Source organism: Tachypleus tridentatus, chromosome 13, assembly GCF_004210375.1.
Source record: "Tachypleus tridentatus isolate NWPU-2018 chromosome 13, ASM421037v1, whole genome shotgun sequence".
Lineage (NCBI taxonomy): Eukaryota > Metazoa > Arthropoda > Merostomata > Xiphosura > Limulidae > Tachypleus > Tachypleus tridentatus.
In genome coordinates this window covers 130,639,297-130,666,664 of record NC_134837.1, presented here as the reverse complement: position 1 = coordinate 130,666,664, position 27,368 = coordinate 130,639,297, and the positions used below count along the sequence as shown (strand labels likewise).

Sequence of the window (27,368 nt, the reverse complement as noted above, 5' to 3'; positions counted from 1 at the left end):
TTTTTCTAGGTTTTAAGTATTGAGCAAATATTACAGAAACTCATTATATTTTTGTTGTTGGGTTAATTTGTGAGCACATCTTCCAGGTTTCAAATATTTAGGTAATACAGAAACTTATAATACTTCTATTGGTATATTTCCAGAATGCGCAGAAATATTTTCTAGGTTTCATTATTATTCAGTTCAGATAATAAATGATTAATTACATATTTAGGGTTCTGTAAGTACCTACAACTGATTTCAAAAATTTAGTTTTTCTGGTGAGTTAATTATCTTACAATTATAAGATATAGGATTTAAAATAATAATTGAACAAAGGAGAAAATGTTTATTTGTTTATATATAAGAAATTCTGAATACATACGTTTTACATATTTTAGTTTTAACACGACAATTCTTTTTCTAAAAGATATTTCTAAAAGGCTTTCTAGGCTTGGAAATTGAATTTCCATATGTCCTGGACCTGTGCAAACCTTATATTCGAGTTTCAAGTATTGTGTAAAGATATTTCTAAAAGGCTTTCTAGGCTTGGAAATTGAATTTCCATATGTCCTGGACCTGTGCAAACCTTATATTCGAGTTTCAAGTATTGTGTAAATACTATGGAAACTCTGAATATCTCAACTAAAATCACTGTACAAACACAACAGTGAAACACAAACAAATTTATTTTGTTTAGTAACATTCCGAGCAACTAATTTTCTTAAAGCGTAATATACTAAGCCAAACACAAACTAACAGCTTTACACATTACTAGCTAAACCAAATTTGTTTATACATTAATGACATGTTTGTACAGTGATTTCTATTTAATTGTGCTGTATTATTCTCTCAAAGCTATATGGATTCAAAATCATCTGAACAATCACATACATAATTATTGGCCATTATTTCATTTATTACATAAATAACATGGAAATTCACAGTATCTTCAGTATAATACCTAAATAAAACTATTATTTCAGATTTCTTTGATATTATATGTGTACTCTTGGTATTCCCAAAATCTTTCATTGTACTTGGTTAATAGATTATGATTGATAATATACTGATAACATTGTATAATATGGCAAAAATGTATCTAAATATGACAGTTTAATTGTCAAAATAAAAAATTACAAATGTGGCAAACTGAAAAGTCAATTTTTTTTGTTTGCAAAATGGACTTGAGTCTAGATGATATTGAGAGAATAAATAATGAATTAGAAATTACTTTAGAATATTTTATTAACTTATTTTGTCAATATCAAGATTTTTAGACACTTATTGAAGTATCACAACAGCTTTATCAGAAGTTCACTTATGCATCGCAGCAGATCACTCCAGGGTTCACTTACGCATCGCAACAGGTCACTCCAGGGTTCACTTACGCATCGCAACAGGTCACTCCAGGGTTCACTTACGCATCGCAACAGGTCACTCCAGGGTTCACTTACGCATCGCAACAGGTCACTCCAGGGTTCACTTACGCATCGCAACAGGTCACTCCAGGGTTCACTTACGCATCCCAACAGGTCACTCCAGGGTTCACTTACGCATCCCAACAGGTCACTCCAGGGTTCACTTACGCATCCCAACAGGTCACTCCAGGGTTCACTTATGCATCGCAACAGGTCACTCCAGGCTTCACTTATGCATCGCAACAGGTCACTCCAGGATTCACTTACACATCACAACATATCACTCTAGGGTTCACTTACGCATCACAACATATCACTCTAGGGTTCACTTACGCATCACAACAGGTCACTCTAGGGTTCACTTACGCATCACAACAGGTCACTCCAGGGTTCACTTACGCATCACAACAGGTCACTCCAGGGTTCACTTACGCATCACAACAGGTCACTCCAGGGTTCACTTATGCATCACAACAGGTCACTCCAGGGTTCACTTACGCATCACAACAGGTCACTCCAGGGTTCACTTACGCATCACAACAGGTCACTCCAGGGTTCACTTACGCATCACAACAGGTCACTCTAGGGTTCACTTACGCATCGCAACAGATCACTCTAGGGTTCACTTACACATCACAACATATCACTCTAGGGTTCACTTACGCATTACAACATATCACTCTAGGGTTCACTTACACATCACAACAGATCATTCAAGGATTCACTTGCATATCACAACAGATCATTCAAGGGTTCACTTAGTACCATACCTGCTTACTCAAACAGGGCTCATGTTTAAACCTTTTTAGGGAGCATACATTTTACATGCATTTCTAAAAGCCCACAAGCAGGTTTAGAGGCTAGTTCTAAATCTCATTGTAAAATGTACTCTAATAGTGGATGATGTCGAAAAATCACATAATTAAATAGCTGATGTTACATAAATTTAAAGGAAGGAAACTATATAAATATAAACATACCTCAATTTATTTTGTTGTGAAGTCATATTTTGCAAAAAAACCCAAGTCAAATGAGCAGTTTTTCAGACCACTTAAACTGTTATTATTTCACATATAATCTTTAATTTTTCTCTAAAGCAATGTATAATAGTGACTTTTTATTTCACATTAAAGTAGTGTCCTTTAATAATTAAAACAAATATTAAAAAAAAATTAAACACTACTGTTAGTGTAATCAATTCTTTTGTTCCCTTTAAAGTTGTGTCTTTTCCTATTCAAAATAAATAATGAAAGAAAATCTTTGCATCACTTTGAGTTCTCGAATTTTTAATTGAAAACACATTTACTAAACATAAATTAAAATGTACATGTTTAATAAAAAAAAGACCAAAAATGTCTAACACGCACAAGGATATTTCATCACAGAAAGACCAATACACTTACTGGAAATAATAGATCTAATCTTTGGATTTGACAGTCTTACTTTCCATCATGTATTTTACACTTTTCATAACTGCTCAAGTAATGCAAATGTTAAATGTTTTTACACACCAGACAACTGACAAACATACTAATCCAATTATCACAAGGTCATACTAGGTAAGACTTGGACCCATAGTTTTATGCATGGAACTCGTACTCTGCATAAAGCATTTCTAATGCAATTCTGTCACACTGTTCATAGGGCAGTAACATTTCTTTCCACAGGTGTATTTCCTTTTTCATTTATGATTGCTATTTAGAATGTTTCCATGGTGCTCAATGCAGGCATGCTAACATTTTACAAGCCAATTCTAACCTTTTACATGCCAATTTCAGTGTACTGAACTGCTTAGGCTTTAAACAAGGCACATTGCAGCTGTGTACAACCAAACATTAATTAATAATTAAACTTTTGTTATAATCAGTGCCATAGCCCAAGTCATTCATACAAACTGACTTCATATGAACTTGTCATATTACACTTAAACCATTCTTTAATGCTTTGAATATAATCTTATTAACAAACTTATTTTACCACAACATAATTTGGAAAACTTCTGCCAACTAGTAGATAAATCCAAACTTGACCCTTCCAAATTCTAACAGAAATGCAAGTCTATCACGAACAACAAACTAAACAAAACCATAAATAAAATTAAATATTAACAACACTGCCACTACCAGTACAAAACAGTCTGAATTTTTTTTCCAATATTTTCGAAGCACCTCGTTTAACACACAACATTTTGACAATGTAAAAACATTACAGTTCCAATAATCAATATATTTTTTTTTCACCAAACTTCCTGGTTCTAATGATTTGCATACCTATTTTATAACTCTAGCAGAAATCAAAATTAACCTTAGGAAAATCAAATGCAAAACCCAAAAGGATGATGGAATTAACAATTTAATCCTGAAATCCTTCCTAACAAAATCATAACTCACTTAAAAACAACTAATAACTTGTAGTTACTATCAGGATATTACCCACCTATTTTGAAATCAGCTGTAATTAAGGTAATTCCTATGAAAAATAACTTATCTAATCCTGAAAGCTACAGATCCATCAACTTGCTAAACACACTTGGTAAGTTGATGAAGAAATTGATCACGAATCAGATAGATACTTGCTCTTGCCTAGAAACCAACAATATTATTAACAACATAGAAAATTCAAGCAGAAAATGTATACAAAAACTGACTACCTCATCCAATTCTTTGAAACCATGTATTGCAATTTCAAATGAAGGAATACAATCACAGCTACCTTTCTGGACATCCAAAAGCTTTTGATTTGGTATGACACAATGGACTTCAGTAAAAGTTAATTAATAATCACATACCTACCCATAACTGTACACTGAATATTCAGCTTTCATACTACCAGAACAGCTGAAGTTGAGATCAATATCCAGGGCCTTTATGTTCTGAATCAGTATTCCTCAAGAGTCAATGTTAAGCCCAACATTATACAACCTCTTTGTCAATGATATATTGATCCCTCATTTAAATTATACACTTACATTTCAAAATCTAGATGATGTTACTATGTGGAGTTCTTATATCAACCAGAACATTTAAGGTTCAAACATCACTCAGTGTGGTATCAGACTGGTGTGACAAGTGGCATGTAGCTGCTCTCAACCCATCCAAGCAATAGCCTTTTTTAGGAAAATAAAAGTATGAAATAGTTTTGTAATCTCCACTTAACCTTTAACAATTTATGCACTGATCAGGTGGATTATATGGAGCCTAACTAGTGAGAGTGGGTTTTCTCAGGGTACTCCCATTTTCCCCCACAGCAAAATAATTTTCATTGAATCCATAGATCCCTGCCCTGAGAAGGGCTTTTGCCCTTCATATTCTGTACTGAAAACTTAAATTACATATTTATGTACTATTTCAGCCCAAGCTATTTAATCACTTTTTCATCAATTTTAATAAATCAAAGCCCATTTAAAGGTTAATATATTTACTAGCTTTATATGTATTCACCCCCTATCAAGAATTAGTCAGTCACTTCAGATCCTAATTATCTCGCATATTTATACACCTTGTGCTTACTTTGAACCAGATATCCTTGGTACAGTCTTGGTTCCTTCAATATTCACATCTGTTTGACAAAGAACAATCTTTTATAATCAAGCCTTCATATACAAAGAGCAGCCTTCTTCAGTCTCAGTATCAACCTCTATTTTTCTTTCAACAAACTTCCTGTCTCCAACTCCCAATTGTCTCAGTCTTCCCAAACATTTGTTACAAGGCATCAATGCACTTTGCTTACCTTATTCACCAGCATTATGATTGTTAATCAGTCTCTCGTGCTTCAACAACATTAAGCTCCAATGTTTTCACATGAAGGGCAAAGAGAAATTACAGTCTCTGGCTGCCTTTGGTTACCTTTCATGCCCCTTCTGGACCTGAAGGTTTCAAACCAAAATACCTAATAAGGAATTCTGCTTTTTTTTTTTTTTCTATGGATATAAATATTGTGAAGTATCAGAAAGCAACTTTGTTTGCAGCTTAGCAGCATGGGTCTTTTGGGATAGTGCAAAGAGTGAGGGTACTTTAGCCATGACAGCCTTGGCAAAGACTATGAACCATTTGGAAAACACCATTTTGAACACACAATGCTTGTTCAATATACATCAAACACCCTTGCAGCTATCATACATGTGCTTGGGCTAAACACTTCTTGCATGAGCCTTCATAGAGATGGCATTTGTGGACTGCACATGACTGATGAATATTTGTAAAGTTTGGAAGGCCCATTAATGGATTATCATAATTTATGCTCAGTTAAAAAATGCTTAAATGGACCTTGATTTTAAAAGTTATCTAGTAGACACTTTTTATGAGGCTGCAGGCAATTTCAAACCCTGCTCAAGGGTTCACTCAAGGATTTTCTCAATATTGTCAGTGTTACACAACTTATCATTTTTCTATTTGATCAATTTATTAGGAATTTGTTTAAAATAAATAAACAAGCTATTTAATTTTTATGGTTGTATGAACATGATACACTTAAGAATAGTATTACATACAAAAAATATAAAAGGGTTGAGTATCTTAACCAATATGAAAGCAAACCACATATTAGTGTTAAAGCAACTTTATTTATTATTTATGATATCTGTAGACTGGAATCTATTCTATATAATCATCTAACTGTTGGTTCTTGATGTTTTCAAAACTAAGCTTCATTAGTAATTATTGAGAGTAGATGGGGTCATGTCATGAAAAGGGGTTCAAACAAAGGGCTACAGCAATAAACAACATTGACAGAGAAGGAAAAAAATCACATGAATCATTTTCAGTGAATGTTAATTGCTTACAAAATACAAACCTGTACTTTGAGGCTTCTCAAAGCTAGACAGAAATGAAAGTTACAACATTTTTAGCTTGTTTTGTAATATAATGATGAAACATAAATTTAAGATATCTCTGACTAAAACATTGCTAAAATAAAATTCTATTTTAAAAGATACATGCTGGTCCCAAGAGAGTTAACACCGTCAGATGATCATTAACATTTTGTATTATACTATATTAGTTTTATTTGGCATGCTTCGTTGTTGGGAGATATAGTAATTTATTAACACTTTTTTTTTTAAAACCAGCTTTAAACACAACTATCAAATGAAAAGCTTTCACACTAACTAATGAAGGGACATGAGCAACTCGTCTCCCTCCTTTTGGTGCACTTGTGGCACATGTTGCTGATGTTTTCTTAGGTGATACTGTGAGAAGATGGTTTAAAGTTGCCTTTTTCACAGTTGCTGCCTCAGCCAACTTCAGAGCATTTGGTACATGTGCAATCCTCTTTTTGCTCCCATCAAAAGACTGGCTAACACAGTTTAAGAAGGCACTATGGACCTGAGATACAACAATCAAAAACATCAGATAAAATTATCATTTTAATACTTGAAAAAAATTAGCTAAGTCAATTAAAAATAATTTCTAAACTAAAAGTTAATCACTAGATTATAGAAGAATACATTAAAAAAAGAACTTGAAACATGAAAACGCTTTAACACAACTATTCATACTTGATTAACACAAACAAATTTGATATCACATTCAAAGGTTGACCATTACTGTCTACAGCATAGTAAGTTATTCCTGCCACTTAAAAATGGACTGAGTGTCAAATGATGAAGGTATTTTTAACATGTTCATTCTCTTTAATTCAATATATAAGAAAACTGACTAATGAACACAACAGTAATACTTTTAGCAAACCAACCTTAAAAGCAGTAAGAAACATGCATTGACATCTTACATACATTAATAACCTATATACAAGAATGAAAGTCTAAAAATACAAATAAAGTAATTGATTTATAAATGTTAATAAACTTCATGTGGCCAAAAGTATCATGGTAAGTTTAAGCTTTCAATTATAAACTTACAATTTTCATAAATAACAACGAATAAATAACAGAAAAATATAGTCGATTCAACATAATGACACAATCAAACCACTGTCTGGTCACTAACCTATGGCAACATAAAGAACTGATGCAAAGTAACATCCTAGACATATGACTAGCACTGTTACTCATGTGTGGTTAGGGTATCAGCAGTAACTGGATACAAAATCACTAACCAGGTAGTTGTTATAAATTAAGAATGCTTCACAACAGTCCTTGTTCACAATTTGTGCATCAGAAAAATATACTTTTGTACCATGAAACTTAGTTGTAGTTTTCCTTCTTGGTTATGATTTTTTTAGTTTTCCAAAAATGGTAAAATATCACAATCCTGTGCAATTTACAACTTTCCTTTTAAGACAGTACCTCTATGTGAGGATGTTTTAACCCTCATCAATACACCTGGGGTGTACATGAACCCAACAATTTTGTCAGTCGTATATGACTTTTTTACAAAATCATTAGAAATTTATATCAATTCATGTTATTGTCAAACAGAAACCCTCGATCAATATGACATTACTGATTCCAAAACAGACAAACTAAAAATGTAGTTATAACCTAATATTTATCTGGGGCCTACACAGATCCCTTACTATCATTGACCATCATGATACATACACTTTGCCCTATAATACTGTTTCACTATATAGGCTTTATAAGGGACAATCCATCAATGTAGTACAGTATCATTTCATCTGTTTATAACATTACTGTGGTTAGCATGTATGCATATCTCATTCCTCAACAAGTTTTCTGTGATGACTACTTATAATGGCCTATTTTACTGAATTGGTGGATAATGATTTAAATATAGGAGTATTATAGACTGGTATACTTTTGATATACTGTAAATAGTTTAATACTGCTTTCTGTATAATGAGGAACAACGTAAGATTTGTAATTTCTTGATTTTTTAACATATTTCTTCTAGAATAAATTTATTTTTATGTTGTTTACATTGCATACTAACCCAATTAAAAGTTATAATGCAATTGGTTTTTGTATTATAATAATAATTTGTGCTGGAGACTGGTTGGACCCCAGGTGTTCCATAATGTAACTTTTAAAAGCTACGCTGATGAGGGTTAATAGGGGTGACGAGCATATAAAGGTTCTTTTATTCACAATTATAGGAGATATTTATTTTCCAACATGCCTATCAAACATGCGAGAATTTAGTTGTTGCAAGTGCAAATGATTTGTCATGTATATGATGTGCACATATAATGATTTTTGTTTCAGTTGATTGAATATTAAATTATGATGGTAAGTAACCAATAGGGTTAGGGCAGGTATCTCCAATAACGAAACTGTATACTTGTAGTAACCTTATAGCAGATGGATAAATTAAAATATTATTGACTATACATGATATATATATAGTATTTCAGTCCTTGTACTCTACATGCTTTCCCACATTCTCAGATTACAATGTCTTTAAATAAAAGCTCATCAGAAGAAAGGCTTAGAAACCTGTCAATTCCTTCATTGTTGATAAGATACAATTTTCAACGTCATTACAGAAATCACCATATTTCTAGAAGTTCATCAGTTATTGAAAACCATAAAAGAGAAAGAAAAAACAGGATAAAACAATAAAATTTTGTAAGTTTGTACTCATTGTTGCATCACTGTTAGTTAAAGAGAGGGAATATAAATAGATGCCTGAACAGCAGAGAAAGATGTTATGTTTTATATTAGAGAAAATATTGATTTGTACAAGTGGTATGTACAAATAAACAATTAACACACACATATACACATAGGTGATTTATTGCACAATAACATCTCATTTATTAAAAATGGGGATCAACTCCTCCAAGTAACACTATGTTTTGTGGTGCACCACATTGCATAACTTATTTTTCAGTCTATGTAAGTACACAAAGTGTAGATTTAAAAAATACAAGAGCAATTCTTCTTAAAAGGTCTTACCTTGTTTGAGCTGGTTTTGTTATACTGTTGTTGAACCAGTAAGTGACGATTCAGCATAACTTCAGCTGCTGACAGTTTTCGCACTGCTTTAATCTGAGCTTGGGGCTGCAAAAATAACAACTAAACAATTAAAATGCAAAGTCAACACATTGGATAATATAATAAGAATTAGAGTTATCTCATTTGTTATTCAATTACAGTATATTTGTTTTTTTTAACCAGAATTTATGGTATTGGGTATCAGGTTTGTTCACAGATTTACTTAGGTGAAATTCCTTTTTCCTCTGTTGACATTTTGTGGTTCTCATCATGTGCTCTATGTTGTTCACACTACAATTATAATCATAAGATGAAAAGATAGGGTTTGGTCATATAAGAAAAAGCCTGATGGAGCCTTAAAACATGAAAATAATTCTATGATATTCTAAAGACAGCTGGTATAGGTATTAAAACTTTAATTTAAATAAAGTTTTGAACATCTTAGATCATCTGCAGGTTAACATGGAGAAGGACTCAAAAACAAATATTTGACCACTGTAAATGAAGTGAAGGAGGAAAAATATAGGCATACATAGTCAGATGTGAAAAAAGTGTTTGGGATTCTGAATCATATCATTTACTACTTGAGAAAGTCTCCACTGTAGACTGAGAAAACTGTTCATCATTATATAAGGAAAGACAAAATATGGTAAAGTGGATTATAGTGATATCTGGCTGACAACCTCCCATTTTCTTGAAATAATAAAAAAGACAGAAGTACAACGACAAAGTAGGATTGAGAAATTGTCTCATGGCATTCAAAACAGATGAGATGGCAAGTAAGAGTACAGGAAAAATCCTGAAAAAACACTTGACAGACTCAACTGGCTGTATAAAAGGGAGTCTCATCTAAAGAACAAATTGGAAGATCATAGCTTCTACACGACTGGAGCTGGGGAGTGGCTCCATAAAGAGTCAGGTACAGCAAAGGTACATAGGCCTAAGATGACCTTGAAAAGTACTGGATGAAACCCATACTTAGGAATAAACAATGGGAAAAGACAATGAGAAGTTTGTCTCAAAAGTACAAAGTCGAACGAGAAAAGGATAATTTAAGTGAAAGTTCTAAATGAAAAGTAAACTTATGTATCATTCTTTCATATACTCTTATGGCAAGAAAGACTTAATGGTAATAGTAATAGGTTGAATCAACAAGTGCAGAAATTCCAGTAAATAATATAAAAATAATGTCTAAAGACAAGTACTACTGAGAAAGAGATAAGCCTACATTTAAATGATAGTATTAATAAGGTTTACTGCACATGGAGTATGTGTTACTCTCCTACTGATGGAGAACAATAGTATAAGGATGATTAAGTCACAATACTCAATAACATGAACATGGGTGAGAGCTTTGTTCAAGACCTGCAACACATGGTGGTGTAGAGAAAGGAGAGTTGTGGTTCTAAAGAGCTTTTATAAGAAGCTACCTAAAAAATGTACTACTAGAATTAATATAATCTCTATTTTCCAATTTAAAAAACAAATGAAACTAATACAAAGCTTACACTTAGTTAAACTGCCTATCTTTAGATATACTTGACTGCTTCAATTTAAGTTTGATGTAACTGTTAAATTTACTTATTTTTAGAAATGAAAGTTTATCACAAGTTTGTCCACATAACTGTGTATAAGTCATATGTTGTGTAGCTTAACTGTTGTGAATTTGTACTTGTTTCTATTATTGCATCATATTACTAGAACCTATGTTTTTCTCATTGTTTTGATTCAATATTATTGCAACATAATATCTTGCAGTGTTTAGAACATTCCAGGCTTCTGTCAATCTATAAACACATGTTTAAAATCTAGTTTAAGTAAGTTAGACAGTAACTGAAATAGAGACAAGTAAAAGCATGTAGTGGTGTTTTTTTAAAGTGAATTAAAACCCTGGATACAACTGTAATAACCAACAATGTAACAAACATTTGTATTTATGTTTGACTTGTTTTACTATATTATTTTAAAACAGGTTGTATGCTGTTTGTTCATTATAAGTCAGACACTTAGTGTAACAAATCAGGTTCATACATAAATAAAAACCTGACAAGATTATAAAGTGGCAAACAGCAGAAGAAGATGATGATGTGAATGACAGCAGAAATAGGCCTATATATGCACAGCTATATGTGTTAGCAAAAATACTGTAGAACTTACAATTCAATGATAAAACTATGATGACTGATTTCAACAAGTGGATAGAGAAGAGAAAACAATTTGGGCTCAAACATGGTTATCTGTGAGAGTTTGTTAAACAACAAGACTTAGAGAGAGAGAAGCATCAGAAGAGAAGAAAGATAATGGGAGAGAGAAGAAAATGAGAGAAATTAAACACTGGAAATGGTGAGAATAAAAGCTAACATATCAAACAACAGAAAAGTGTCGGCTCATGTGGTTAACTAATCAATATTGAAAAGTATACACTGATTATTCCATTCAGTTTCCAGAAGAGGACTAACTATATTCAGTGCTATTCTTTACAATGGAAAATCTACAATTCTTTGCAGCAATTTAACCCAGTTTTGGCCATTTCTATACTAATAAAGCACATACCATGCAGCATATGCATTATTACCGAGAATCTTAAAGCAAATGTGACAAGAAAGGCTGCAGTCAAATGTGTGTCTTACTTAAAAGGTCTTATGGGTCACTAGCTTCAGCAGATATTAATATGTGGTTTATAACAAAAGTGCACACATTCTGCACTCTGAAACGCTCCTACACGTGCCAACAGTTACATGTGCCTGCACTATATTAATCAATCTGTTGCAGTTGTGCTTCAGCCTGTTGCATATTATATAAACATCATGCTAGATACAGTTCATTCAGTTGCTCTGTGCCATTCATGGTGCTCATCTGCCAGTGTCTCATACTCCTAAATGCTATTCAAGATTTACAACAAAGGAGAAAGCTCTCACCATTCACAGACTTTCCCTTTAAATTTCCACGTTGTTGGCTCGCCCAAAGCTGTACAGCAAGGTCATACTTTTGGAATATTATTATCAAACATGCAATGATCCACTGTTGGTTTTTAAAGTCCATAACCCAATTTAGTATCATGAGGTTCACATGAATGGTGAACTTTCTTTCAGTGGTGGGTGATATCAATATTTAGCATCTTGATGCTGATACCAACTGTAGAATCCCAATACTCAGTTTTTTTTTTTTTTATAACATCAGGAAAAAAACAAACAATGGAAGAAACATAAAATAAATAGAATTTCTAGTTATACTATTATAATAATACTATTATTCACATGACTCTTAGGAGTTATTCGTTCTTTGCTGTAAGGTACTCTGTTAGTTTCAAGATTACAGCTGAAGTATTTGGTAATGTTAGGATTCTGTATAGAAAATGCCAGACTTCACATAGTTTCTGGTCATCAGTAGATACAGGAACTACTGAAAAGTATTGTAAATAATAAATACACACCAGAGATTGTAAGAATCTGCACTGGAATTGTGAGTGTTGTGTGCATAATCTGGCTGTGAAGGAACAGGAAATGAAAAAAAAAAAGGCACTTTTGTACGATTGCTGTGTCAGAAAGGACTGCCATGTATAAATCTCTCCGATTGCATTTGCTGAATCCAAACTGTAGCATTTGTTCCATTTGTTTTGTGATTTTTAACCACAGTTATGTATTATTTATTTCGAGTATCCAATTTCTTATGTATGTTAATGTATTACTATATCTAATAATCAGAAAATTTCATTTTAATTGAGAAGTTAATTAAATGATAATATGTATCAGATTTATGGTATTTGCCAAAAAGAGTGATACACAATTTTCATTTTTTACATAAATATTTTTAATGTGCAAATTAAAAAAATACACCTTATAATAATGCTTATTACTAAGGTATTACAAATGATGGTTTTATACACAAGTTTTACAAACAATACTGAAACTTACATCCAGTCTACAACCGAATATTTTATTAAAGATCCAAGTCTACATTAAATAAATTAAGTCTGAGTTCATACTGTTACACACCACTTACAAGTTCATTTCTTACCAATGAAGATATTTATTGTTCTTGTAGAAATAATAATGAGGGATATAATTCATTGAAGTTGAACAATTTGTAATGTTTGAAATCTATAAATGTTCCTTGTCAAATTCTTTAGTTTTCATATTAATAGACATTAATCACAATTATAGTTTTTGAGGCCTATAGCACATTGACTGTAGCTCCCCAATAATATTACTCTTTGTCTTACGCTAGTAGCGTTTTATATGAATCACACAAGACTATAGAATCTTCACCAAAGTTCACTTGACAACAACAATGTCAATCACTAGTAGTACATACACACCTAATACACTGAACATAAGAACCTTCTAAAATTTTCAGAATAAAACAGGACTTGTGCAATACACAATCAACAATATATTTCACTGGCAAAAACAACAACTACACTGAAACAAATGTAGACACTAAAATAAATGTACAACAGTAAATCTATTTTGCCAAGCATACCATGTTTTGGTGAGGTAATAGTGTATAATAATATATTATTAAAACATTGTGTGAAATTTATGATTTTTCTGTTATATGTTACAGCATCAACCAATTTATGATGTGTACAAAGGGTAGGCTCCTTGGCTTGTAAAATATAAAACAATAACAGCAGTGAGTTTCTACAATGCATATGAAATAAGTTAAAGAAAATCAAATATTATAAGTAATGCAATGTGAAGGACATTTTAAGGTTTCCAGAATACTCTTAAAAAGAAAAAAAAGGCCAAGGAAGCCTTGTATACATATATTTAAAAGCCATAGGTGTTTAGTAATATAGGATGAATTTCTCATTCATTAGACCACATTGTTAGTTCAGGATTTACAGTGTCGATTTACTTAGTTACCCGATTATGTTTTGAGTTTTTTTTCATTACTTTTCAATATTGTGTTTTAAGTGTTTTAAGGCAAAAGTATAACTAAAACTTTTATATTGCTGAACATATTAATATTTCCACTTTGTTTGACTTATTTAGGTCACTTTAAAGCAAATGGTGGACATCAATAGATTTAAAATACTAAAAACTTAATTATAGAGTTACACATATAATTTTTAAAAAGTTGGCACTTATCATACCATCATCATAAAAATATTACAGCAGCTAGTATGGAGAAGCTAAGCAATATTTGGCACCATAATACTACACTACTTGAATAGATAAGGGTCTGTTTTCATAATCTCAACACCTGAAACAAGATCAGACATGACATTTGTTTGAGAGATGACTTTACTTAGTCATAGTCATAAATGCCTCCCTTTCACATTTAACAATCACTATTTGCCAGAATAAAGTCTATAACAGTTTAAATAAAGAGTATTGGTTAAATACTGAAAGCCTGATAAACTATACAACCAACAATGGTTTTGATGGCTCCATTATCCAAAGGAATTTGAAAACACATCTGCAAACCTTTATTGGAATGTATCAAATACTGCCAAAACCTCATGATTGAAGCTGACTGCTGTGTTTCTCCAGCCCACTGACTAAACCCAACTTGGGCTTCATAGGTTTCTAAAACAAAGGTAGCATTAGCAACAGCTCTATTACAAATTTCCTGAAGTTGCGAGATAGTTGGGAAAAATGAGTAATTTTGCCTATTTTAACTTATCTGAAAATGCACTTCCCACAGATACTCACCTCTATACAGGTTAGCCAATTTCCTCTTGAAGTTACACCTTCTTATTTAAAAGACTTCCACACACCAGCCTTGAAAAATTCTCTTATCAAATTCACTAGAAAATATGTGCAATTGTACAACTGCATGATGACATGCCATGCAAAAACAACCTTCCACCAACAGAACTGTGACACATCTTGTGTAAATACTATATTTAAAAACGGCTGGTATGGGTAGAGAAAGCACTAGTAGAGGAGTGAACAATGTTTTGACCTTCTTTGGTCATTGTCAGGTTCACAAAGAAAGAAAGAGTTACTCACCAAATTTTTAAGGTAGTTGTGTAATTGAGTGTAGGAATGTAGAGGGCATGCTTAAATGTTGAATACTGTCAGTAACCCTTTCTTCCTTTGTGAACCTGACGATGACCGAAGAAGGTCGAAATGTTGTTTGCTCCTCTTCTAGTGCTTTCTTTACCCATACTAGCCATTTTTAAATATATAATTCTCTACAAGTGAGTTTTCTTGTCATCACGAATTATCATGCAAATACTACCCAACATTTACACATAAAAATCATTATTTGATGAGACAATAAAAGTACACTGGGAAAGTGGAGAGGAAAGGCAGGAACATGTGGTACAATAGATAGTGGTATCTATTCAAAACATATTATCAGGTAAAGAAAATGTTAATTACAAATAAAACCACTTGCTTTCATACACAGGCTAGCTAGAATCTCACACTGAGATAGTAGAAGGACTGATGCAGAAATTATCTCCATAAGCTTTCTTCCAAGAGTGCCAATAAGAAGCCCCTAGAGGTGCAACACCTTATGGCAGGGACTCAATAGGAGCACACTCATGAAAGACAAATAATTCAAGTCATGTTTTTAATGTGCACTCTGTAGTTTAATAAATTAGAAAAAACAATCATATTCTACTTGAACAACAGATAAAAATAAATCAGTAATATCTTATTAACTGTTACTCTGTTTCTTATTTGTAAATAACTTTAAATGAAATATTTTTCAATTTTATGAATCTTATTCTCACCATAATAATTTTGGTGAATACAAACAGTATTTCAACTTTTACCAGAACTCTTGTATCTCAGTTGAAGAGAGCTGGTATTCAACACAAGGCCTTACCAATGTTGGATACACTATATATTGTATAGTTGACAAATTAATAATTCTTTATTACTTTCAATCATACATTCATAGAAAAAAAAAAGATTATATACACATAACTGTCTTACACGTGACAAGGATGGTTGATGTGCGACTCTTTTCTTTCCCAATACAACTACATCAGCTTCAGTCTTTACTGCTTCTCGCATTCTGCGAACCTGCAAAAGTTTATTTAATGGATTGCTACAAATATTGTGTTATCTTAGGGAGTAAACATAAGCCTAAAATTCTATTATCAAACATGACAAAGGGCTTAAAACTTGAATAAAACAGATTTCACCACTTTAATTCCACAGGACTAAATCACTAATCTTCAGCTAATACTATGATATCTTATGAACGATAGAAAATACAAATGAAAACTGAGTAAGAAAGATGTTACATAACACCTACTTCATTGAACATAGCATAAAACATAAGTATTTACTGTAAGGTCAGGGGTAACGAAGCAGCAGTCACAGTTTTGTTTAGTCTTTTACACAAACATATATTTAGAATCAAAATGAATATAAAACAGGTAACTGATTCTATAATACTAAAAGCATTTACTTGTTGATTTGTTTCCATTTACTCATCAACCATATGCCTTCAAATCTTGAATCTCCTTGGTTCAATGAAAAGCACATGTCAACTTACCCAGAATTACTCACTCTTTCACCTTCTATGCAACTTATTACACAAATCAAAAAATGCTTCAATTTTCTGCCATAATTCAAATTTTTGTGTGTTTGCAATCCTGATAATATAGTTTAACTAACTGAATGGAACTGTATTTCAGAGGTAAGTACCTGCTTGAAAATTATTATGATTTTAAAAACAAAATTAAAAGCAGGTAAGTGTTCCTCTGAGGTATTATAACACATAATACCTACCCTAATACTGAGCAGTAAACTAGAGTTTCATAATAAATACTGGTTCTCCAAAAACTATAATCCTAGGCAGGAAGGCAACAACCTTGACCACAAATGAAATAAATGAAGCAGAGCTTAGGCACAATTCAAACCCAGTGTAAAGAACAATGGAAGTAATGAGTGAAGTGACTAGCCTAAAGAAAACAGAATAAATGTGCTCAGAAAGACAATATTTTCAATAAATTACTTCTCCATCACTGACACCTGTTAATAATAATTTTTTCTAAAGAGAAAATTAATACTGATAAAGTAAATTAAAACAGCAAATCCAAACTTCTGACTAATTATATTAGTGTGTTATAACCAAAAACAAACTGAAACAAAAATAAAAATGTTGCACTAATTTAAAGGATCTCAAGGTACAAGCTATAATGTGAGATATAAAATTTATCCTAGGTTTTGGAGGTAACTGATGAAGTAGGACCCATATTGTGGTGGGGACACACAGTCTATCAGTTTTAACCTCTATTTGCCAGTTTCACATAAAGAAATAAAGTAAATGAATAGCAATAGAAATTAGGAGAGTGAAATGTGGGTGCTCAAGCCCATAACGTCTCAAGCATACATACCTTTATTGCCTGCAGACAGTTGTGAGAAGGTGACGGTGACTGCTCTCCAAAGTAAAGAAAAAAAAGAAAAAAGAAAATAAGGTTCTACCATTGGTGGTAAGCAAGTGGTATATAGCCACACACATTATCGGGTATTATCATAACACTTAAGCAGGGTCAAAGCACAAAGTATTGCTATATCTGTCATGGCAAATTCTCAAAGGAAACAACCGGTGACAAATAAGAATACAAATGCTCTTAGGACTAAAATAACTTCATCCTACTCTGAAAATGCTGTCCAAGTCAAGAAATACATTCAGTCACTGGTAAGCAGTTACAGAGCAATGAAAAATCCTAAGCAGATCCCAAAATGGACTCAACAATCATAGGGCAGCACAATGATAGCACAAGTAAGATTTAAAGAGAAAAAAAAAGATATAACATGATCAGAGTCCAGGTTGGAGCTATAAGATATACAAAGAATACCTAGCTAGCCAACATCAGCTATCAGATAGCATTCTCTGTTCACTTTTAAGCATTATCTCTCATGGAGCTCCTTCAAAGATGGTAGAATTGTGCCTAGAACAAACGTTGTATGTAATGCACATACTTAGAAAGGCAGTGCTAGTGATTTACATTCTAGCAGGGAAAATAAATATAAAAATAAAAATGAAAAAAAATCAAAGAAAAACAATTTATCTTCTTAGATAAAGATGTTATCACAGTCCTTGGTGGATATACAGGATACATTGATTAAGATTCTTATTTATCAATAATCCCAAAATCTTTTGCCATTGAAGGGTGAGGGGATAGTTTGTCACATCACTGTTCTTCCTTTTAGCTTCATACATATTATGTTGAGTAGTTTAAATATTCTGGACTATTACTTTTACATGGATGATTGGCTTATTTAGTTTCTTTCATCCTTTCAATCTCTTAATGTTCATTTGACCACTAAAATGGCAATCTCTCACAGGTGAATTACCCATACCTGCAATTCTCATTCAATATTAACACAATTATTTGGTGCATCTGAGGCTTTGTATCAATGTAACTAAAGAAACATTTCAATGTTTTCTATAGTTCTGCAAGCCATGAAGACCAGTGAACCTATCACAAAGACACTATATCTGCAATGGGGATGATGGCTTGATGTCACATTATTATTCCCTTTAGGTGTGCTCACAGACAACATCTTCAGTGCAATATTGCTCTTTATTGGTGTTTGACTTTACATCTGTTTTCAATTAATGCACATTTTTCTTCTAGTACTAATCACATTTCTTTAGTTTTAGTTGAACACAATTAATATCCAAAATCTACCTTTCTCATTTATCCTGTAGATCTTAACTTGTTCACAGATTTCTCAATCTCATTTGAAGCAGTGTGTTGAAGAATAAGTCATTTTGGGTTGGACTTCTCTGGATGTACAAGCTCACATCAAGATGTCAGGATTCAGCTATTCTGAACATTTAACTTGAGCTTTTAACTCTCTCCATCATTATTGTGTTATTTTACACATTCAATTTCAAAGATCCTAGAATAGTAAATCTTCCAAAATGATCACTATTCACTAACAGGATGATAAAGAAATCTCAGTTGCAAAGACAGGAATGTGAATAAAGACATCCTATATATCCATCAACATAATACAAAAGTTGTAAGAAAAGACTTTTATAGCAACTACATTTCCAATTTCAAACCTCGGTGCTTCCAGAACAGGTCTGGAAGTTTCTCCTTACTTAGGGACCACAAAGGGACATAAGTAAAAAACCTAGGAGTGTCATAAACAATTTTGACTTCTTTTTCCTCAATAACAGTTGATACCTCCCGATCCAGAATGTAGAAGTGACTGGAAGAGGAAGGCATTGAGGCCAACCTGAAGGATCTGTAAAAAACAAAGTTCTACAGAAACACCAATGATCTGAAACAACAGCTCCAGCAGCCCAGATGGGAGATTTGCCCAGAATAGAAAAGCGTGATTATGTGGATCAAAAAGACTTCTATTGCTTTTATCTAGATCTAGTCACTTAGTGGGGTTCAAAGGAATAAGAAGTAGTTGACAAAAGATGCAAGACAGACAGACAAATACAACTAGCAGGTTGTCACAAAAATTGTTTCCAGACATTGAAGCATAAAATTCCTAATCTGCTCCTGCTCAAGAAACTAACATGAAAGGCTAAAATGTCAATGAAACATGAGAGCTACACCTTAAAAACTGTAGCAAATACTCTTAACTAAAAGCAATCAAGAAAATAATAAAAGAATATTAACATTTAGGCTGTTTCAACAATCACTAAAAAATCAGGAGATAGAACATAAAAACTGATGAATGGAATTGTCCAACGTCACATTAGCATGCACAGGTAACAGAATTTATTTAATAACTAAAACAGAACATATTTGAGAAAGAATTCAAACCAGCAGTAGTTTCTTTGTAATTTGGGATAGCTGACCAATCTTGCTCTTCACACAATGAAGATGAAAAGGTCTAATGGAAAGATGCTTTGTTTATCATCATCACCACAATTAGAAGAGTGATTATTAACATGAAACTCAATGGCACCAGCTGACAAAAGCAGAATTAAGGAACTGAACTTGTTGGAAAAAAAAAAGGAAAAAAAAAGTGACAGTTACATCTTGCAATCTCACTAGATGCTGAAGGCAGATTACATGAGTAAGGATTCCAAAGGGTCTGATTTTGGCAGCTAGACCAACATCATCAACTTATAGTGAGTGAAGGTAACAGTACAACTTTCCAGAAGAAAATATGAATTATTGCAGGACAGAAGGACTTTTGTACACTAATCCTCATGTATGAGCAATAAGTAATGTGAAAGAGTAGATAATTTTAGGCACATTAATGCATAGTTTGCATTTTACGAAGACATTCAGAATTTGAAGTCACATGGTTGTTGACAACAAGAAAGCAATTCTCAATGAGAAATGGATTTGAACATTTCAGAGGTGAGTCTACTTGGTTTAAATACTAAAAATAAGTAACATGAGAATTAACCTGCCTGTATAACAAACATTCATAAAAATGTTGAGACAGAGAAAACTAAAATAAAAAGTGTAAAAGAAATGAAGAAACTTGGATAAATATCCAGAAGAAATAAATATACCTATGTAGTTAATGAAAAAGAACTTAACACTTCCCTTACTTGAAAATATACTTCAGTTAAATCTTACTTTTCTGTACTACTACAAGCTATTACTTCAAATGCAACTGCTGTGGGACTTCCTGTGCATGCCACATGCTCTAAACAAACATCCATCCCTACACAGATCTAATGGAATGAAGCTGGAAACTAAAATCAACAAGCAAAACATGCCACACTAAAACTTCTGGATAGACTGGTGATCATGTGATTCAGAAAACCACAGAAGAATGGATAAGTAAGAAGATGAAGAGAAAGAAGAGGTAGAGAATGACAAGCAGGGGCAGACCTGGAGAACAATCTTGCACAAGTAAAGAGCTGCTGACAAAAGGAGACTATAAAAGTGCAAATGGAGAGGCAGGTACTCAAGGTTTCAAAACCAAAAATTGGTTTCAAGAAGAAGTTCCCATTGAACATTCTAATACCAACCAATGCAATGGGGAATAGTAAACAGAAGTGACAGGTTAATAAAAGGAGAAGCTCCATTAAACTCTTGATGTTGTGTAATTAGTGAATGAAAAAGAAAAATCAGAGAATTGAAGGAAGATTGTTGGTGAGTAGCCCTAGCTTAGATTAGATTAGAAGGAATTGGAAATATCAAAGACCAGTGCAATTGGAAATGGGGCAAGAATTAGATGAAGGAGTGAAAAGGAACAGAGTCAGACACCATGAAGGAAATTGTCCAGACTGAGGAGATATCAAGAACAAAGAAACCAGGACAGAATAGACAAAGTAAAAGATAAAGAGGCAAGTAAAGAATTTGTCACCAAACAAATACTGGGTCTTAATAAAGAACCACAGTGAAAAGATACAGGATGGAGATACAGCAAATGAGTAAAAGAAAACCAGGCAAATTACAAGAAAGAAAGAAAAAAAAGCAGTACTCAAAACAGACAGACAGAACACAAGAGACTGGATTCAAGGAATATAGAAAGATCATAACTTTAAGCCATAATAAAGACATTATGAAGATAAAGAAGACCATGATGATGTTGATTAATATAAATTCATGACAGAAGGAAGCCCACAATGTGATGTAACCCAAAAGACATTATGATACATAGGCAAAAGAGAGAGAAAATCACATTACCGAGTTATAACCATACCTAGAAGTAGAAACACTAACAAAATTAACCACGTGCGAGATGAAGGCAATAATACAGAACTATGAGGGGCCTATATTTGGTATAAAGAAACCTAATACTATAGTGGTAATATCTTATAAAAAGAAAACATCACCAGTGAGCATGTCTTATCATGGCTCCATAAGATTATGTTAACAAAATTTCTATAAACATTTAGAGTTCTTGCCTATGTGTTGAAATCCAAGACCTATCACACACACCAGTAAGTAATAGGGATAACTACTAACTGTAAGCTCCAAGAGATAAGTGTCTTACTGGTTGCCTTTGACATCAGATGAGAAAAAATGTGCAAAGACAAATGTCTATGTATTGGGACTTTGTTTTATGCTTTCACAGTTTGAAGTAGCATAAAGAAAAAAATATGGTAGCAAGAGAAAATAAAGTTGCAAACAGGTGGACAGAGAAAACATGCAGCAAGGATAAAAACATTGTAACAGAGATAAAGACAATTGATCAAAGTGGTTAAGAACTGAAAAAGCATAGAAATGTTATAATTTCCCTATATTGAAATTGTATTTCTGATAGTTACTTACCTCTACTCATGAAATTAGCTATTCTTATTCAGTGCTGCCCTCTATATGCAAACTCATTCTATACATATGCCACAAATTTTCAGCTTTCCCCATGGAATTGAAAAGTAACAATGTGTATAGGAAATTTATATCTTCATATCTAGTACTTACCCCCCCATTTCACAAAAATTAGCTAGAATCCCACACTGAATAAGATGAGAGACCAATGTCAGGGAAATATAAAAATATTTCCATAAAATGTACAAAAATAACTGCACCACTTCTGAAACAGGTTTACTCTTCACTCATTTATGAAAAGTGGAGAAGAGTAGTAAAGGAGAGGAGCACACCAAAGTAGGAGAGAACTACATTAGGATTGTGTTCCAAACCATATCAAATATATATAATTCAATCCCACAAGTAGAAAAATGGGTAAAACAACAAATGGGACATCAGGTGTATAGTGGCTAGGGTGAGATGAGCTGTATTTGGAAAGTCAACTACATTCAAAACACATGCTAATGAGAACCAATATTCACAAAGCAATGCAGAAGAAATACAGGAGGGGAGAGTAGCAGGTGATGTAATCAGAAGGGCCCAACAAGAAGTGGTATGGATGATAGAGGTAACCCTATGAAGCAATCAGATAGGAGGATAAACATGAAGATATATGTGGAACCAATCTTGACTTAAGGTATTGGTTGCTATAGCCCAATGGAGTGGTGACCAAAAGAGAAGTAACTTGTGACTGTAGCTCAAAGTAATTGCATCTACATGGGGAGAACCTAACCAGTAAGTGATAAAGCTAGAGGCTATGGCAAACTAATAATTCCATAGAGCGATGTCTTAAAGAAGAAAGCTAAACCTGACTAATACAAGGGTCAAAAAGGACCCTCAAATGGATGAGATACTGAGTAAGGCTGAGAAAGGACTTCTCCTGTTTCATTAACCTGCCCAATTCCTGTCAGGGTGAGCCAGAAGAAGCCAGTCATTCATGTAATAGTGAAAACTCAACCACAAAACATCAAGATGTCAAGCAAATGCTTGGATAAACCAACAGAAAACATAAGGAGCCAAATTAAGCCCAAACGGTAAGGCTCGAAATTGATAAACCACCCAGAGATGGACAAACAGAAGATAAAGATGAGACAGGTGATATAGGTATATGAGGCACTCTAAGAAAATAGTACATTAAGAGTTGGGAATGAGGACAGGAAATGGTCATAGGTGGCACATGAGGCTCTGACTGAGAAAAACATGCAACTACATTGGTAAGGGTAGACTGTTGTTGGACAGATGCCACCTGTGATTAGTGCTTTTGGGATTGTGTCAGAAATATATCCCCACTGAAATGGGGTCATACATAAATCCCAAAAATAAGCTAATGGTAAATGGACCAAATATAAAATTGCATCATGATCTAGAAGGTCTCAACAACAGAGAAACCACATATGCAAAGGCAGAGCCAAAGATAATAAACAGGCTAGTGTGGAGGAAAAAAGGTAAAGGGTATCCCTAGAAAAACCCTCAGGACTTCTTTGGAGAGAAGAGATGTAGAGAAGAAAGGTAACCTAAGAGTTGTAAGGGTAACACACAAGCAAAAATACTATGCATGGGCCACACTGACAGGTGATTCAGATGTCACTCCCCCAAACAGGCAATATGGAATATAAGAACTGTTTGTCCAAAAAGGAACAGTCAGCATGATATCAAAGTTCACACTGATCTGAAGCCCATGTGGGCGAGATATGTTAATTCTGTCACTTAACTGCAAGACAAATTGATCAGTACAAACCAGGAGTTTTTGGAAAAACCAAAAATGGGTGGAAAAATTGATCATGGAATAAGGAAGTACATAACCTATAAGAAAAAGGAGAAAGGAAAAAAAAAACATCATGTACAATGATAAATAAACAAAATTCAAAAAGGCCTTGTTATGTCTAACTGATTCCTTAGGTAGGGGAATGGGAAGGTATGGCAAAATCAGGAGGTGAAAACAGATGATCCAATTCCTTGTTAGTTTGTTCAGGAGGAACTGGACTAGGGCCAGAGACAAAAGCTGGCCTATGTAATATCCAATCTCCTGGTGAATAGAAGTGGATAAATTCATTGTTGGGTCACCTGCACCTGAAGCATGAGAAAAATATTAGTTACTGGTGTGACTCCCACACAAACTTTGGAATTCAAAGTAATGAAGAGTCCACCTAAATCAATCTGTGAAAATGTGACTGGAGCTAACTGATGAAAATTTTAAAATGAAGAAACTGTCTGAATGAAAATTAAAGAAAACCAATTCATGAGAAAATGTAACATGAACTGAAAAACAAACAAGAAGCACAACCAAATACAAACACTACCAAACAAGAAACAATAACCTACTAAAGGAGTACAGAGGGAGTCACGTGTCATGCCAGCACTTCGTGCTCCTATTGGTGGTGAAGTGATGCTGATGATTTGTGAGAGACACGTTAGAATATTTCAATTCCAATGGGAAGTGAGCAGAATGTTTGTGGGAAGAAAAAGTTCATGCACAGGGCAGCAATGAACAAGAATAGTTACTTTTGTGAGTAAGGGTAAGTACTGCATGAGAAAAAGAATTCTGAAGACAGGTAATACTAAGGAAAGAATAAGACTATCACATGTAAAGCTCATAGGTATTACTGTGACTGGATTATACAGTCATATAGACTAGTGCAGTATATACAGACACATGCAATGGTGGGCATTTATTCAAGGTTTGTAGTAGTTGTAATCGAGGTAATAGACCACAGTAGTGCATATATAAAACTTATCAGTTACAACAGTTACAATTCAACCTTAAATGCATTAAGTGGAATTTGAACATCAATTAAATCACCTGTCTCATTAAATTATTACATTCAACTAATCCATTATACTGACAAGATCCGAATAGCTGCAAAAACTAATAAAACAGTAATAAGTAAAAAAGTAATTTCAAGTAGTTGACCATTTTATAAAGTGAATCAACAATCTTGAATTAATCAAAAATAATAAGAAATCACAAATGCAATATCTGAATTAGTTGACACTTTGAATAACTGAGGAAAAAACACAAGTTGACCAGTTGTTTCATTTTCATATTAATATTTTCAATGATATTGTAAAGAATCAATCATAAGATAAATAAATAACTGGGAATTTAAAAACATGTAAATAAGGATCACAAAAAGTAAGTATACAAGACTGAAGATACTTTGTATTATATTGTGTGTGTGTGTGTGTGTGTGTGTGTGTGTGTGTGTGTGTGTGTGTGTGTGTGTGTGTAGAGGGGCTATAAATACACAACACTTCATATTGGTGTATATTAATTTAAAACATTAAAAAGGCTTACTTTGTTCATACTAGGATTTTGGTCTTGAGATGTCAAAGTTTGATCTTCATTGAATATTCTCCAACATTCCTCATAAGTATCATGTTCATCAAGATCTGTGTCCAAGGCACTAGAATCAAATAATTCTTCTTCACTCAAGCTTGAGTTCTCTGCATTACCAACACTGGGTTGAGCTTGAATGATAGGTTGAACCTGATTTTTAGAAGTTGAACTCACACTTTGACTATCAGATGAATTGTAATCATTTGAAGTTGATTTGCTGATGACAACTGGTGAGTGGGGTCTACAACTACTACTAACTGCACTGTCTTGTTCTTTTTCAAGAAGATCTAAACATTTCTTCTTCTGTTGTGTTGAAATGTTTGCTTCCTTGCTTATTTGAGTTTTACTCTTAACACATTTTTTAGTACTTGCTGTTTTAGAACACCTTTTATCTTTTTCACAAATGGAAAGATGTTCATCTTTTGTTTTACTTTCTTTTATCATGTTCTTATCTTTGCAGTCTTTGAGCTTTTTGTGAACTTCTTGTGTGTTTAGTTTTTGCTTTGTTTTCTTCACGTTCAATGGAAATTTCACAGAGGTATCTTCAGATAATTTTGAAACTTTATCTGAATCAGTTTTCACTTTTGATGAAGAATCTGGTTTTATGGATTTTTCTGCATGATTTTTTCCAGTCAATTCTTTTTTAGAAGACTTAATAATGTTACTTGATTTCGGGTCAATTTTTAATTTTCTTGCATTTGCCTTAACTTTTGTTTCATCCTTTAATTTCTTCCCATTTTGTGACGTCCCATGCTTACTATCAATGTTTATTGGCATCTCCCTACTAATGTCATGCTCTTTGCTTTCCTTCAGTATCTTATTCACAAAATCATAATCACTTTCTTTTTCACATTCACTTATATTTTTGTTCTTTTCAACCTCTACCCCTCTTGTTTCACTCCATTCAGATGGAAACACATGCATTACATTATTACCTTCATCTTCATCACTGAATTTTGGAGACTGTCTTTCATAAGTCCTACCAGCTTCTGTATCCTCAGGTTTTTCTATATTACTAAGCTTTATCCTTTTTGGCACATAACCTTCCTCTGAGGAAGAACTTCCCTGAGATAAATCCAAGAGAGAATATTTTGCAGTAGAATGTTTTATATTTTTTTCCCTTTTCTCACAATTAATACTAGCAATACATGGATCATATTCGATTTTTTTGCGTTTTTTATTTTTAGTTAAGCGATCAAGAGGCGTAGGTTTATAAACAGGCATATCATACACAGGCAAGTGTGATTTTAACACAGTTTTCTTTTCTGTATAATGAGATTTAGCTGAACACTTGGTGACTGGAGTTGGGATATATGAAATATTATTAGCATATTGTTTTGATTCAGTACATCCCATGCCAATAGCACTTGCCTGCATCTGTGCCTTGTCTCTCTCCATCTCTTCCAGTACTTGTCGGATAGCTTCATTAACCTTATGCAATGCATCTTCCTTTTCTTTAGCTTCATACAATAATGAAACATTGGCAGAAGCAGTTTCTTCTGTTGAATAGCTGTGCAGTTCTTTTCTAGTAACCACATCTGTTTTTGTTTAGGGGAAAAAAATTAAAATCAATTCACTCATACAGACTAAAAAAAATCCAACAAATATTATATG

At 33.2% G+C, this 27,368-nt stretch overlaps 1 protein-coding gene across 1 annotated transcript in view; it reads right to left on the bottom strand.

Annotated features, from left to right (window-relative positions):
- The window catches only part of LOC143236881 (RNA exonuclease 1 homolog), a 52,209-nt gene that overhangs the window by 23,339 nt on the left and 1,502 nt on the right, over positions 1-27,368 (bottom strand). Inside the window, exons 2-5 of the mRNA XM_076475532.1 lie at positions 25,713-27,292; positions 16,152-16,241; positions 9,217-9,321; positions 6,506-6,721 (exon numbers count right to left, since the gene is read on the bottom strand). Coding sequence (XP_076331647.1) covers positions 6,506-6,721; positions 9,217-9,321; positions 16,152-16,241; positions 25,713-27,292 — 1,991 coding nt within the window. The remainder of the gene's footprint in view (positions 1-6,505; positions 6,722-9,216; positions 9,322-16,151; positions 16,242-25,712; positions 27,293-27,368) is intronic.